This window comes from Panthera onca, chromosome D2, assembly GCF_046562875.1.
Source record: "Panthera onca isolate mPanOnc1 chromosome D2, mPanOnc1 haplotype 2, whole genome shotgun sequence".
Classification (NCBI taxonomy): Eukaryota; Metazoa; Chordata; class Mammalia; order Carnivora; family Felidae; genus Panthera; species Panthera onca.
The window spans coordinates 72866599-72881252 of NC_138349.1; the positions used below are offsets into that span (position 1 = coordinate 72866599).

A 14654-nucleotide genomic window follows, 5' to 3' on the forward strand; every position below is an offset into this window, starting at 1 on the left:
TTTTGGAAAACTCTCTGATGAACATGGAGTTCCTCCTGTCTTCTGAAGTTTAGGGCTCATCCCTAAATTAAACCTTTCCCTCTTGTCTCCAACCCATCAGCAGTTCTGTGGGCTCTTTCACGTGTGGCCCCCTACTTGTCTCTGCCTTTCCTGCCTCCCTGTAGCCTACACTGCCCCACCTCTCACCTGGACTGGTCTCGCTTTTCTACTCTTTCTCTTGGAACTGGCTGGCCAGCTACGGCGGTGGGTGGCCTGAAAGCTTCGTGGCATGGATTGTCCAGCTTTCAAGGGTAATCAGAATTTAAAAATATACGAGAGAGACAGGACTCCCAAACCCTAAAATATTTATTACATGCCCTACACGAAAGTCTGCGGATGCCTGTCCTAGGTGATCCATTCTCCTTTGGAAGTGTGAATAGTCTTTTAAAATACAGGGGCGCCTGGGTGGCTCAGCTGGTTGACCGTCCGACCCTATTTTGGCTCTGGTCATGATCTCACGGTTCCGGGATCAAGTCCCACGCCGGGCTCTGCACTGACAGCGTGGGGCCTACTTGGGATTCTCCCTCCCTCTCTCTGCCCCTCACGATAAATAAACTTAAATAGAATGCAGGTCTTATTTTGCCCCTCCTCTGCTTCGACAGCCTCCTTTTTGACTCAGAACAAAATCCAGACTCTACCGTGGCCTATGGTTCAACACCAAACTCCTGGCTGGGGTAAGTCATCCAACCTGAGCCTCAGTTTAACCGCGCTGGAAAATGGGAATCCCGCTGACAAAAAGTGCAGAGAAGGGTGTGTGGAACGCAGCCGCGGCTGTTAAGACTAGTTACTCTTTAAATGAGCATGGGATTCAAGAAGAAGATGAAGCCAGATTCGACACAGATGAAAATGGCAAGTGACGCCAGCACAAATTCGCACACGCTCAAATTCTTGACACACAAACGATAAAAACCCGCATTCACCTGATGCCATTGCTTAGGTGGGCTCTTTCGAACATTTATTAAAAAAGCAAAATGTATGTTCATCTCAAATAGAACAGTTAAAAATGGTAAAGCGATACAAACACCTTGTTACTAGCAGCCTCCAGTTGTTAGAATTTCCCGCCCTGCTCTTCAGTCCGTGCCGGGCAAGCCCCTCTTTCCAGAGCCTGCGGCTGCCTACGCCTCCCTCATCATAGTGCAGGTCAAACCCAAGTTTATAAAATTAACAATTTAAGGTTAAATAAGCTTAAATAAGGGCGTTAAATACAAGACACTTCATCAAAGCTTCTGTACAAAGAGAAACAAATTTGGCATTGTACACACGTGATTCTGCGGGCTCCCCGCGGACGGGAGGTTCTAGAACGTAAGCAGGCGTACTCTTCTTCAGCAGAGCAGTAACTAAACACAGTGAACTAAGAGTTGAAGGGACCGCTCACTGAGCCATACACAAGGCATGTGTAGCTTTTTGTGGGTTTTTGTGTGTGTGTGTGTGTGTGGTTTTTCTTAAATCAGAACACTGTTAATATTCAGGCACCGTTTGCTCCTGCAAATAAATAAGTCTCTAAATCGACTGCATACAAACTAGTGTTAAAGACGTCAGTGCTTTTTAAATTTCCCCCACGCGGCTTCTCCCTACTATTTACTATGCCTCTTTCTTATTGCTATGATAATGTGGCTGAGAAATAAAACTACTGTACATCCAAAAAAATAGAGCACCTTTAACATTAAAGTATACGTCTGATTATTTGTCTCCGGGTTTATTTTACAATACTAAAGCCCAAACTGCGGTCGATCTGCTTTGGACATCTCCACCAGGTCACCTGATCCAGAGCAGGTCGAGCCCCCCTTCTCCTCCCTGTTGAGGTACGGCCCGCGCCACAGCACCCGCGCCGTGGAGCCCGACGGCGAAGAGGTCCGGGACCGACGCCAGCGGCTACATTCATCTCGACACCGGGGGGGTTACATTCATCTTCACGCGGCCTCGCTCTCCTCTCTGCTGTCACGCGAGGCGGCTTCGGCTTCCAGGGACGAGTCGCCTCCCCGGCCGGCGGGGTGGATGGTGCCGGGCGGGGTGGAACAGCAAAAACAAAAAAAAACACCAAAAAAAACCCAAAACACATCTACGGTTGGCTGCAAGCACGCTGAAAGACCACGCGTTGGCGAGTTCCCGGGGCTTTGAGGCGTTTCCCGGGGGCGCCCCCCACCCCCTCCACCCCCGGCGGGCTAGGGCCGCGTTAAGACTTCTTGTCGATGGTGTTGAAGAACCACTCTGTGAATTTCCGCAGCTGCGCGGTGGCCGTCTGGGACTCCTCCTGCAGCCTCAGGTTGTCTCGGCGCAGGTGCTGCACTTCTGCTTGCAGGACCGCCTTGTCCTGCTTCTCCTGCGAAGAGGGCACAGGGGCGGGATCACGCATGCGCCCGAGGAACCCTGCTTCCTGAGCTGCGCTGCATGAACGCTGCCCTACCCCCCGCACCCCCCTCCCCCCCCCCCAACCTCCAAGCCCAGCGCTGACGTCGCCGTTGGGCCTCTATCTCCAGTTCCTCTCATCACTGATAGAAGATTCTAGAATGTGGTTGGTGTTTCTTCTCTCCCCTGCCACTTGTCATGTATGTTGATGATTCTAAATCCAAGTCTCTCCCTTACTTCCTCTCTGTGATCTGGAAACCCACCCTTCCTCAACCCCTGCTCCCATGGCCATACCCTGTACCTTGCTGTTACCCATAAACCACACAGCTTCCTAGATGTTTCGTCCTCCCACGTCCTGACCACCACCTCTTGTCCGTCTGGAATAATCTCTCTAGATTATTATAATCTCTCTTACCTTATTCTCACTGTCCCCTGCAGTGATAGTATGTCTCCTTACCCAGCTTACACTCTAGGTCCCTCAGATTAATCCCATACTATACACACCCCAGGGGCTCTGTCTCTCTCCTGGTCCTGACTTCCTGTCGAAACTCTCAAAACTGGTTACGTTCCACTCTCCAACTGTCCTACACCTGCAGCTGGAGGTAGGGTGATGTCCTGGCTTGCTTGGGACATTTCTGGTTCTAACTCTGAAAGTTCTGTGCCCCGAAACCTCTCCACCCCAGGCAAACTGGACAGCTGGTCATCCAAGCTGGAAAGAAGCACCCAACTCGGCCAACAAATACTGCATAAGCTTTAATTAAGGCTGCGAATTCAAATGTATCTTCAGCCTTGTTTGGCAATCCTATCATATGTGAATTTACTGACCATTCTAGGCCTTACCCTCTGCCCTTACACCTCTCCTACTCCTTCCCACCACTAATCACTCTCAGCTCGTGACTGGAAAAAGAGAAACCATTAGAGGGCAACTCTTACGTGTGTGTGAATGTATGTTTGCACGTGTGTGAGTGCATACTCGCACGCACTCTACTCTGGTCACTCTGTGTGAACCGTCCCGACCCCGAATCAAGACCAGCCTCAGCTTTGTGCACAAGATCAGGGCATGACCCTCCCGCGTTTCTGCATACTGTGACTCCCTTCCCAACTAGATCCCTCCATCAACACGGACACCAGCTGTAATCTCTCCCTTCTTCAACGAACAAAATGGTAACGAAACCCTTCCTGTGACACCCCTCCCAGCCCCACCTTCACCCCTCTGCTACCGCACCCTGTTCCATTTCCGTGGACAGCACGATGGTTACCTAGCCCGGTGCTGACGACACAAGAGTTCAGCAGACGTTTGACGGGAATGTGAAATTAGTTAACTTCTTTTGAGGCCTGACCATGCACATGTTGACGTGTAGGGCAGAAGTTGTGAGGTTCATGTAGCTGACTCGGGGGGAATACAACAGCTTGGGGGAGAACAGGCTTTCCAGGAGCAACTGACTCCTTTTAGGTCAGCCCATAAATAGTTGGTACAAATGATAACTCACTGAACTACAAAATACTAGGCTCTGAAAGACTGGGCATCCAGAGGGCTCCCCCTCATTTGGTCCCCTTCATTGCAATTCTTGCCTCCTCTTACAGTGATATACATGAGCTGGAGGCCAGAAACCAGAATTAGACCTCAGGAGTCTCTGTTTTCTACTGTTTTCTACTTTGACTGGGGCAGTTATCTTTCCCGAGGGTCTCCATTTTTATTTCTACTGGCTAGAAGGGGTTGATTATGCAAGACAAGAGTTTTGATTATGGATTCCGATGGATCCCTTTACCTTCCGAAGGTCAGTCTGCAGTTGTCGAAGGACCAATTCCAGCTGATTGACTTTACCGGTCAGTGTTGATGGAGACCGCTCCCTAGGGAAGAAGGATCGAACCAGAAAGACTCAAGGGCACTGAAGTTAAGATGTTGCATTCAGTGTTCTTGTTGGTAAAGTTTTCACTCAAAAAATCATTTCATGTGCTTAGAGCCCAACGAGGAAATACATAAAATTATGTCACATTTGGAAAGTGAACATATCGCTGCTTTGGTGGAAAATTCCTTCTGGGTCTCTGTTGATTTTAAAAAGGGATTCAGAATCTCTGTGGGCATAGATGTTAGTTAAAAAAAAATGAAGTCAAAAGATAAATTATCTAAATCAGTTTAGCCAACTGAGACTAGGTAGACCAGAATGAAGTCCTGGGAACCAAATACAGATTCGATTTCTCCAATTGGTTTTTCTCTGTCAAGAAAATATCATGAACCAAGATGAATGGGCGAGTGAACGGTAACACAAGTTCATGTGAAAGTTGGAATTAGGTAAAGAATATATATATTCTGTGGGTGATAAACTTGTCAAGAATATAGGGAAAGAGATGGTTCAGTCACGTCAGTGGAAGAAGGCACGAGGCCAGGTCAAGGACCAGGGTTCTGGGGGGGAAACGTGCCCTTGGCAGGTCCCCATGTACAGCCCGGCAGAGGGAGACTGGTCAGAAAGGTAGGAGCCGCCCACAGGGCAGAGCAGTTAATGCGACCAAGAGCCAGCCACCCAGCAGCGGAGGGAGCCCAGTCAGCCCTACTCAGTCCCGTATCTGGATCCTGAAGGACCAGGGGAACACAGAGCAGAAATGGTCTCCTGGGGTTTTGCTGAACCCCTGATACTCGTGGGCCCGGGAAGCAGAGGGGGAGGGTCCACAGGGGCTCACATACCCAGTTGCATCCATGAAATCTTTGCTGCTGCCTGGGTCTACACATAAAGCCGGTTCCTGTGCGCCTTCCAGGTCCTGCCCGTGTTGCATATCTGTCAGGGTGCAGAAGGATGCCACTCTCTGGTCTGAGAAGGAGACACACGTACACACACACACACACACACACACACACACACACAAGTTTAGTATAGCTGCAAGGCGATGTTTCTTTGTGGACATGAATTTAGTCACTAACCTACCTACCCCACCCCCCCTGCCCCCCAATCAGTTACTGCCCTGTTTCAAAAAACAAAAAAACAAAGAAAAACAAACTCAGGCAAGCTGCTGACCATCAGAAAGCATCAGGATCGGCTGTCCTTGGGGGCTGTATGGCATGCGCACATCACAGCCACGGGGACAATTAGCAGATCCTCGATTTGCTAGAGCCAATTTGCTTTCCTCCTTCCACATTCCAAGAAATGCCAAAGCTGCCGGCTGTGCGCATGGAATAACGGCGTCCTCGTCGCGTGATGACCTGGCTGATTAACAGAACCCAGGAGACGGACCTCTCCTCAAGCTGTCGCCCCGACCAGGGGAGCATGAGGCACAGCAGCAGCCAGGACCCACGTCCCCTGGGCGTGCCAACCCTCCGAGCTCAGATAACCATGCAGACGTGCAGACACGTGAAAAATAAAGAGACGGTTACAAAACATCAAGAGCCCGCGGCGAGCCCCGGACAATCACCTAGATAGGACGTGTGGTGACAGAGCAGCCCAAGTTCTTCGTCTGAGTCAAGACCTGAAATAAGATTTAGAATTTCCTATGAACAGTGGTATCTCTAGGCGCCTGACTAGAAGCCCACATATGACTCAAATACAGCCTGTGCGTGCGTGTATGCGTGCGTACTTGTGCCGAACGGGGAGTTGTGCCCTTGACTGCCAACAATATGCGATGCCAAACAACATGGTTCAGCATTTCGCGTGCGAAGGTCCTGGCTGGACGTACTCTGTCGTGTACAGTGACGAGAAGCGGGGTGCCTCACACGTGCAAATCTAACAGTAAGAAGCTGTGACCATTTGGGGTTTGCTTAAATGACCCACTCTGCAAACGTAAAATAGTGGCGGTGAGGGAGATTAACTGCCTCATCTTTCTAGAAACCATCAGGGGAAGACGCGAGGGGCACAGGGTTTCCAGCGGCCGAAACAAAGGTCAGCGTGACCACTCTGCCTTTTCTCGGCATGGGGCCATTTCTATTCTTGGCACCCCTAACCTCACATGCGATGTTTCCAGAGCTAGGCGGGAAAGGGGACGTCCTATTCTTTGGAAGGGGCACCAGAACTAGCCCGGCTCTGGGGGCTGAACGCTGACCCAAGAGCATCGGTCCAGAAATGCTGAATGCCACGCAGAAAACAGTCCCACATTTGAACAAGGTGGAGGTGAGAAGCAGGAATCTATCTAATTATTCACTTCCTGCATTCCCCGGTGTCTCTTTTCTCGGTGCCTGAGCCCACCTATGCATCTACAGTTGGAATCCGAGGGATACAGCAGGTGTATTAGTGCTGTGGTGTCTTTTTCATATGCTTTGATTAATGGCTGAGAAACTGCATTCGGGTCCGTGTCAGGGGTGCTCTGTTCTTAATTTATCCCACCCTGTCTCCCTCCGGCTGCCAGACGAGTCTCCTAATGAGGCTACCTGCCTGTCTGGTTTATGGAGGGTCCTGCACTTCCTGTTAATTAGAAAGGATGGTGGAGGCTGCCAGGGCAGGAAGGAAAGCGAGCTGGATCGCCACGGGCACTGTGCTGGAAGCACCCACCAGGGGCCCGGGCCTCCTGGAAGTGGTGCCAAGGACACAGGGTTCTCTGGCCCCGCGTCCCGCTCTCCCACGTCGGATTTCCCAACGCCTGCGGTAGGTACGCAGGTGTCCTTCGACAAACGTTTCTGTAAAGCTTTCAGATTGTCCTCCACGCTTCAGATCTACAAGACGTATCTTCTGTAACTAGGAGTTCCTGGGAGACCGTCGTGTTCCCAGTTTGGTACTGACTGGTAGGGTTTATGCACGTGATGAAATAATGTGTAATTTAATTAAGACTAACAGCACAATCTGGGTATTGCCTACTTCTGCACGTGGCAGGGTGCAGGCAGCAGAGGTGGGGGCAGGAATGATGGGGCGTACTGGCCGGGGGTGAGCAGCTCCAGGGGCGGGGTGGGGAGGGTCCGGGCTGCCACGATGTCCAAGATAACCCTCTGTTCTGTGACGATACCAAATAAGGGAATACCTCACACTTAAAAAAAAAAAAAAAAAAAAAAAAAAAAAAAAGGGCAGATATATTTTGATTCTCCAGTACAATTACTGACAAAAAAGGGATGTCAAAACAGATAAAGGATTTATTTCTATTACTCTTTAGAAGAGTTCCACGGACTCATCCACATTTTATACAATCCAGTGATAATTCGGTCAGTTTCCATCTTTCTTAATATATTTGAGTCACTCCGAAGTATCTGGATGAAAATGTCTTAGCTTGCTTCCTCTATTTTTACCTTAATTGATAAAATACCCACATATTTGACAGAGACAGGACTTGCTGCTGGCAGTCATTCAAACATTCCTTGGGGAGAAATAAGGTCCTACTGGTCAGGAGGCAAGAAGCCAAAAAGGGAGTTTTGCCAGCAATGTAGTTTCACAAAGAGGATTTCATCGTGGATCTGAAAAGCTGGTACGTTGAAATCCAAACAGAATGCTGCTTGATTAAGTCCAGACACTGAACTAACTCTGTAAAATACTTAACCATAGTGACAGTTTCCAGTGGAAGCTTTATTCTCCCACAGCTTCTTTCTGTGATGATGAATATTCAGTAACCAAGTAATTACTGACATTGAACCAAATGGCACAGACCAGACCGTAAGAAGACAGGCGCGGGAGCATGAACTTCATGTAAATGGTTAGCACAGCAGATACAGTCAGCTCAACCTACATACACAGCCTGTTTCTCCTTTTCCTTCCTGTTCGCTGTGCAAGAACATCTGGCTAAGGGGGGTTGGGGGACACTGGGCACGGCTTCCACATGGAACAGTCCATCCCTTTAAATCATCTTTGAAAAGCCTTATTAAAGTGTAGTTTCTTGTTAGTGCACTTGGCACGAACAAAGAGGATGAACAAACAGTCAGCAAGATATCCCACATCCATCTAGAGCTGAGATGGCAAAACAGTTGCCCGTGAATAACTCCCGTGACCCAGACAGGCTGCCTGCAGCAGCACCGAGGGAACGGCAAGGCCAAGCCTGCATCAGGGAGGGAGGGAGTGATCTGATCCGCTGATTGATTAGTCATGTCTGCTGAGGGCATGAACTAGCAGAAGGGTATACACACGAGACACAGAGCACACAGGACATGCAAGTATGAGGCTCAGTTCGCCTAAACCTGTTTCCACAAACAATGCTCTTCTAACACGTCTCTGCGGTAGCTACGAATTACAGAAAAGCTGGGGGTCTGTAGCTATATGCAGGAAATTAAAGGTACTGTCCTCGTAGAAGCTGACTTAACCAGCAACCAGGAAAAGAAAAAAAAAAGAGTTACACTGCACTTTTAATAAATACTCTGGTCTAGGCCTTTTGCAGCCTGTTCATGAATGCTGAAAGATCACGGTCTGGAGTCTACCTTTGAGTAATGAACAAAGCAAAGTGTGGGAATTCTTCTCCGTTTCAGATACAACTATTATTACTGGCCTGAAACAGTTCCTTACTTTCTAGATCACTTAAGTCTATTTACTAATATTACATTAACTTTACGTTTTTCATCCAAGTAGTAGTCCTGTTTCTTTTCCATTTTTTTAAACCAATTATGTTACCTCGGGAGTTAGGCGGTATGCCACATTTTGTTTATGCCTGTGCCCCCCTCTTTTTCATAGTGTTCAACTATCAGTAACTTAAGCTATTTTATCAAGTTTTAAGCCGCAGCATCAGAACTGAAACAGTTCTCATTATAAAAATGTGTTCTTATTCTCTTTAAAAACCAAGGGCATATGGAACATAATATACTAAAAACATAAACTTGTATTTTTTTGGGAAATACATTCACGTGGAATATTTCATTCTGATAGCGGGGCCTGATAAATGAGCTGTGTCCCGCATACAGACACTCACACGCACACAACCATGGGCCCATGGAAAGGAAGATGGGCCCATGGAAAGGAACAGCAAAAGGCTGGCATCCAGAGGGGAGTAAAGTCTGGCCTGTTGATGGCGTGTGACTCTGAAATCCAGAGTCTCCTGTCATTCGTTGGTAATTTCACCTTTTAAAGCCTGTTTTCATTTAAAACGTTATCCATTCAACAAATGCTCAAGAAGACACAAACTGACGACTCCTGCTATTTTGGTAAATGAGATCTATTTTAAATTCTAGCACTCTTGAAGAGACTCCCCTTCCGCTGCGTCCCTGCTGGACCCACCGCCAGCTCTTCTGGGTTTGCTCACTTGCCCACACGTGAGCGGGGGGGTGAGATCTAGTCTCTATTACTTCGCGCACCCACGCCTCACATTATTCCAGCTAATGAAGGAATGATGCCCACAACGGCAGTAAGTGACGATCTTACCGTATCACCTAGAGCAGAAATTTCACTTACGAATTCTGACGTGCAAAACATATGTCACATCCCCATCCCCGACAAACCCAAGGGCAACACACACACTCCAACAAACTTGCACTGTGACTGCGCCCGTTTTTGGAACTTGACCGTGGCAGGAGGGCTGAATGGGGGGCACGGGCTCACTGCACCTGACCTCACAGGCCTATGAAGGAGATGCCAAATTCTCTGACAGTTGGTCTTACGGGTAGAGTTTGGTGATCTATTTCTAGTAAGCGAGTTCTCAGCAATTAGATTTCTGGTCAAACGGTGGGTCCATTTTTTGGCGCAAGCTACATTCTGTCCTATTGTCTGCACACGAAGGCAGATCGTTTTATAATCTTTGTCATGATGGCGGCTTTGAGTATTCTTCCTCGCTTCCTGGATCGGTGGCCTCAGTTTTCATCTTCCAAAGGTATGAGCTGGTAGCTCATTATCAGTTTACATTTACATGTGTGGCTGAACATTTTTCAAATACTGATTATTTATTTTGTAATTCCACTTTGGTGGACTGTGCGTCCATAGGCCTTGACCGTTTGTTTATCAGGGATTTGGTGTTTTTTGCTGGCTAGGCCCCTCCATGCACTTGGGATAGTCTGGTTTTACCCATCACGTTTACTACAAATCCCCCCTCCCCCATATTCCCGTTTATCTGAATGTTCTCTTTCAAGTTCATAAAAATCTTAATGTTTCAACTCTTTTACCTGGCCATATTATATTTTGTATATTCTCTCATTATCAGTAATTAAGGCATTTGCTTGTTTCTAAAGTGGTAATCTTTACTGTTTCTAGAATTGGCTCTTTTAAATCCTGAACCCAAGTAGTATATATAAATTCCTTTCCCATTTAACTCTAAATTATATTCAGAGTTTTGGTCTGAGCTCTTCCTCTGTCTCCAAAAGGCCTTATTTCTATTTTTTTTTTAAATCACTACTATGCTAATTATTATTGATTTACAGCAGACTTTTTTTGTGTGTGGAATATTTTTCATCTATTTCCAACTGGGCGCAATTACGCTCTTTAAGATAACCTTTAAATACCTGAATTGAAATTGTACTAAATCCACAAATTAACTGAGGAAACTAATTGATTCATCATCCTTACCGTAAGCTTCCTATCCATTCCTATCCTTACATACAGTAGGACTTTTCGGTTATTGAAGTGTCCTTTGCTTTCTTGGATTATAACTCTAATGATGGCTTAATTTCCAAAGAATGTAGAATTTGATCTTACAGATATATCGAAAGTGCCCTTTGTTACTGTTCCGGTGCAAGAGTGTCTGGTCCAGCTACAGACACATGAGTGAAGTCACCTTTAATGCTCCAGTTCTGATCAAGCTCCAGCTGAAGACGGCTGCATGAGCTGAAACCACAGGGAGAAGAACCACTGGCTGAACTAACTAGAAGTCACTGGACATAATAAAACCATTATGTCCAGCCATAAATTTGGGGGTGATTTTTATGCAGAAATAGATCACTGAAAAAATTAACAACGCTTTGAAACAAGGTTTATAAAATATGAAATATATTTAAAATATGTTACCTGGTCACTTTGTTTTATAATCTTGGATAATTTCATTTTTAAAATTTGATTTATATATATTTTTTAGCTAAAGTAGAATTAACATACAGTGTTATATTAGTTTCAGGTATACAATATAATGGTTCAACAATTCTTTCCATTTCTCAGAGCTCATCACGATAACTGTGCTCTTAATCAGAATAATTTATATTTCATATTTTTTTAGATATAGAAGCATATGTAAGTATATGTTTTCACCTCCAAAATTTATTCCTTTTTCTTTGCATTGCTCATATAAATGTCAAGTACTTTGCTCCCTAATTAAAGGACACAGTCTCAAAGCATGATCTGGTTTAGTTTCTGGACTGAAGGTACCTGCTTTTTATAAACAGTCCTCCATTAAGTATTATGTCACTCTTTGGAATAAAGGAGATATTCTTTGTTAGGTTTTAAAGGTAGCTCTCAAATCTTAATTTTTATTAGAAATAGGTCTTAATTCTATTAGATAAGCTCTTTTGGGGAAATTGGTATGATAACTTGTAATTATTTCAGCCACTATAACTTTTTATAATTAAAAGTTTGTCTTTTATTAAACCAGCTCAACTCTTGCCAATAACAATGAATAATCTCTTCAATCTCCTACTGAGTTTCATCTAAGCTTGACATCACTATTAATGACTGAGATTGTCTTTTGATTTTCTTTTCTTGCGTGTTATCAGGAAAGAATCCTATTATGCAATTATTAGGCTGCTTCTGAATTTCAAGGAAAATTTATACAGGGATATCATTATTCCTTGAAGCTTTGAAAACAATTAACTCTAAACGTATTAGTTTCAGGTGACATTTGGGATTTGATATTCTTAGATAACTTTTCAGTGCCCTCTATATTTGGGCCTTTTATGGTTTCTGAGGCTCCCTCCCTCATTTTCTTGCAAGAAATACCCAATTATCTTATTTATCAAATTTCTTCCTATATAACCCTGACATTCATTAATAATTTTTCTATTTCTCTTATGTATTGGTGAATACTAATTTCTCTTCCCAGTTCTAGAAAGTACAGAGTTCATTTATACTTTCCATTTTTTGATCAAATTTGTGTTGCTTTATCAATATTCGAAGAAAATTAATCACTGACTTTACTTATAAATTGCACTGAAAATTCATTTGCCAGTTTACCAAAAAATCTATTTGATTTCTTTCTTTGTTTGCTTTCACAGCTTTTGTAGAATCTTTTTGTTTTTCATTTTTTTATTTTATTTTTTTTAACGTTTATTTATTTTTGAGACAGAGAGAGACAGAGCATGAACGGGGGAGGGGCAGAGAGAGGGAGACACAGAATCTGAAACAGGCTCCAGGCTCTGAGCTGTCAGCACAGAGCTTGACTCGGGGCTCAAACTCACAGACTGTAAGATCATGACCTGAGCCGAAGTCGGACGCTTAACCGACTGAGCCACCCAGGCGCCCCTGTAGAATCTTTTTGAAGCACAGTTAAGTTGGTTAATTTTCATGTGTTCCCCCCCCCCCCCCCCCATTTAAACAAATGTTTCTGAAAACAGTGCATTTTTGTTTAAGGACTGTTCTCTGGCTGCAGTCCAAAGATTTTAATAGGTAGTATCTTTGTATCATCACTCACTAAAAAAAGGAAAAAAATGGCCTCATATTCCTGAATTCTTCCTAGAATAATTATTATGAATTACATCAAGAGTCTAACAAATGCTTAGAATTTTTTGTTTGTGTTTTGCTTCTCAGTTTTCTTATTTAATTCTATTTTCATTACCTTGTGGTCAGAAAGGTGGTATGGAAACGCTCCTCATCGTTGGAGACGCCCCACTCATAGTCACAGGGTATACGTTATGTTCTCTGTACGAACAGAGTGTCAATATATTTCAGCAACGATGATCGGGACAGATATTTTGGTGCCTCTGCTCTACTGCTGCATGACATAGTAAAAGATCTAAGTTCTTACACTCCTGTGTCCAGTGTCAAGTTTAGCTGGTCAGCAAAGTCCAACACATCACACGGCAAGTTTGGAAGATAAAACAGGTAGATCGCTGGGAGAGAGGCGTCTCTGCTTGCACGAATCACATGGGTGGATTCTATGAGGGTCATGGTATTAAGTAGGCAGACGCATTCCATTTTTTTTTTTAAAGCCCGTTTTGAGACGTGTTGACTGCTCACGTCCATGGACGGGCACAGCATTATTCCAGAGCATTCTGAGCTCAGTAAGGAATGTTGAACTGCCTTTATTAGTTTGTAGCAATTAAACAGATGCATAGGGGATTTTCTGGACTATCTTTATCATGTGTAGTCTAGCTCAGAAAGGGCTCTGGGAACTGGTATGAGAAAGATCAAGTAACAGGCAGGGCAAGTGGGTTATCTCGGTGAAGACATTTCTCTTTAAAGGGCTGAGGTGATGGATGACACCCACTCACCACCATGCCAGCGTTGTCGGAGTGACACTGACACGAGACGAATCTGATTAGCAAATGTCTGGAGCTGCAAATTCCCAGCTGACTTCTCCTAAGCTGCCTGTGGTCTCAAGGCGGCGTGCTGTGGTCCGCTGCCCTACAGAGTAGCACCGAGAATTCCTCTAATTTTGATTTGTAAGCTTTTGGAAACTTCGGAAAGGTCAGACGACCGAAGTCCGCTCCCCTGGCAGGCAGAACCCCACACTCGTCCTGTTTGGCTCTGATGCCAATGCACGTGAGGTGTTGGCTCTCTGGGGTTTCCACGTCATGCTTTTTCTCTTTTGTCTGTGGGCACCAACTCCCACCTAGACCCTAACTTCGGCTCACAACCACTCTCTGATGGACAGACCTGAACTGCCGAAGTGGGGGGTTTAAGACTGTCAGAAGCCTTACGCGTTCATTTTCTGGTCAAGAAGACTGAATGCAGCCCCATGCAAATAATCAGGTACTTCTGAGGATTACTGCGGAACATTCGGTGTCGGCCCGTAGTGTGGTATTGTGGTAGTTAAGGGACTTGTCCAAAGGCCCACAGCCCAGCAGCTGAGCTGTGACTGTGACCAGAGTCCCTGGGTGGACACCTTCGTCACTGCTGCACGTGCCATTTTGGTTTCTGCACTTCCCGCTCTTAGCCCCTCTCCTTCAAAGATCTGTTTCACAGCAGTGCTTTCATTCTTGAGGAGGTGGAAGGGAACCAAGCAAAGATACAAACGGGGGGTGGCGAGCAGATACACAGATAGGCTGATAAATATTTTACATCTCAAAAATGAGCATAAAATGCAAAAGGGTCTTCAGAGGTCAAAAACGATGCCACGAGTAGGTATACAGCTCAAGTATCCTGTGCGTTGGGTACCTATCTTCCGGTACTAGCTTTTCTCATTCAGTTATCTCGCTGTGTGCTTGATAAATAAAGATAAGATACATAAAACAAGCAGCCTTCCCTTGAGAAACTCATCACCTAGTAAGAAGATACAGACAAGTGAATAAAGCAGAATTCAGCGCG

At 45.5% G+C, this 14654-nt stretch overlaps 1 protein-coding gene across 7 annotated transcripts in view; it reads right to left on the reverse strand.

Moving 5' to 3' along the window:
* Nucleotides 1-972: 972 nt before the first annotated feature.
* The window catches only part of SIPA1L2 (signal induced proliferation associated 1 like 2), a 222928-nt gene continuing 209246 nt past the window's right edge, over nucleotides 973-14654 (reverse strand). For 5 of the 7 annotated variants that reach the window (XM_060642826.3, XM_078434223.2, XM_078434225.2 and 2 more), the window contains 4 exons: nucleotides 5791-5844; nucleotides 5069-5192; nucleotides 4155-4236; nucleotides 973-2359 (listed from right to left, as the gene is read on the reverse strand). In XM_060642826.3, the coding sequence (XP_060498809.3) occupies nucleotides 2213-2359; nucleotides 4155-4236; nucleotides 5069-5192; nucleotides 5791-5844 (407 nt within the window). In that variant the 3' untranslated portion in view covers nucleotides 973-2212. The remainder of the gene's footprint in view (nucleotides 2360-4154; nucleotides 4237-5068; nucleotides 5193-5790; nucleotides 5845-14654) is intronic. The other 2 variants (XM_078434226.2, XM_078434224.2) reach the window with 1 other exon arrangement.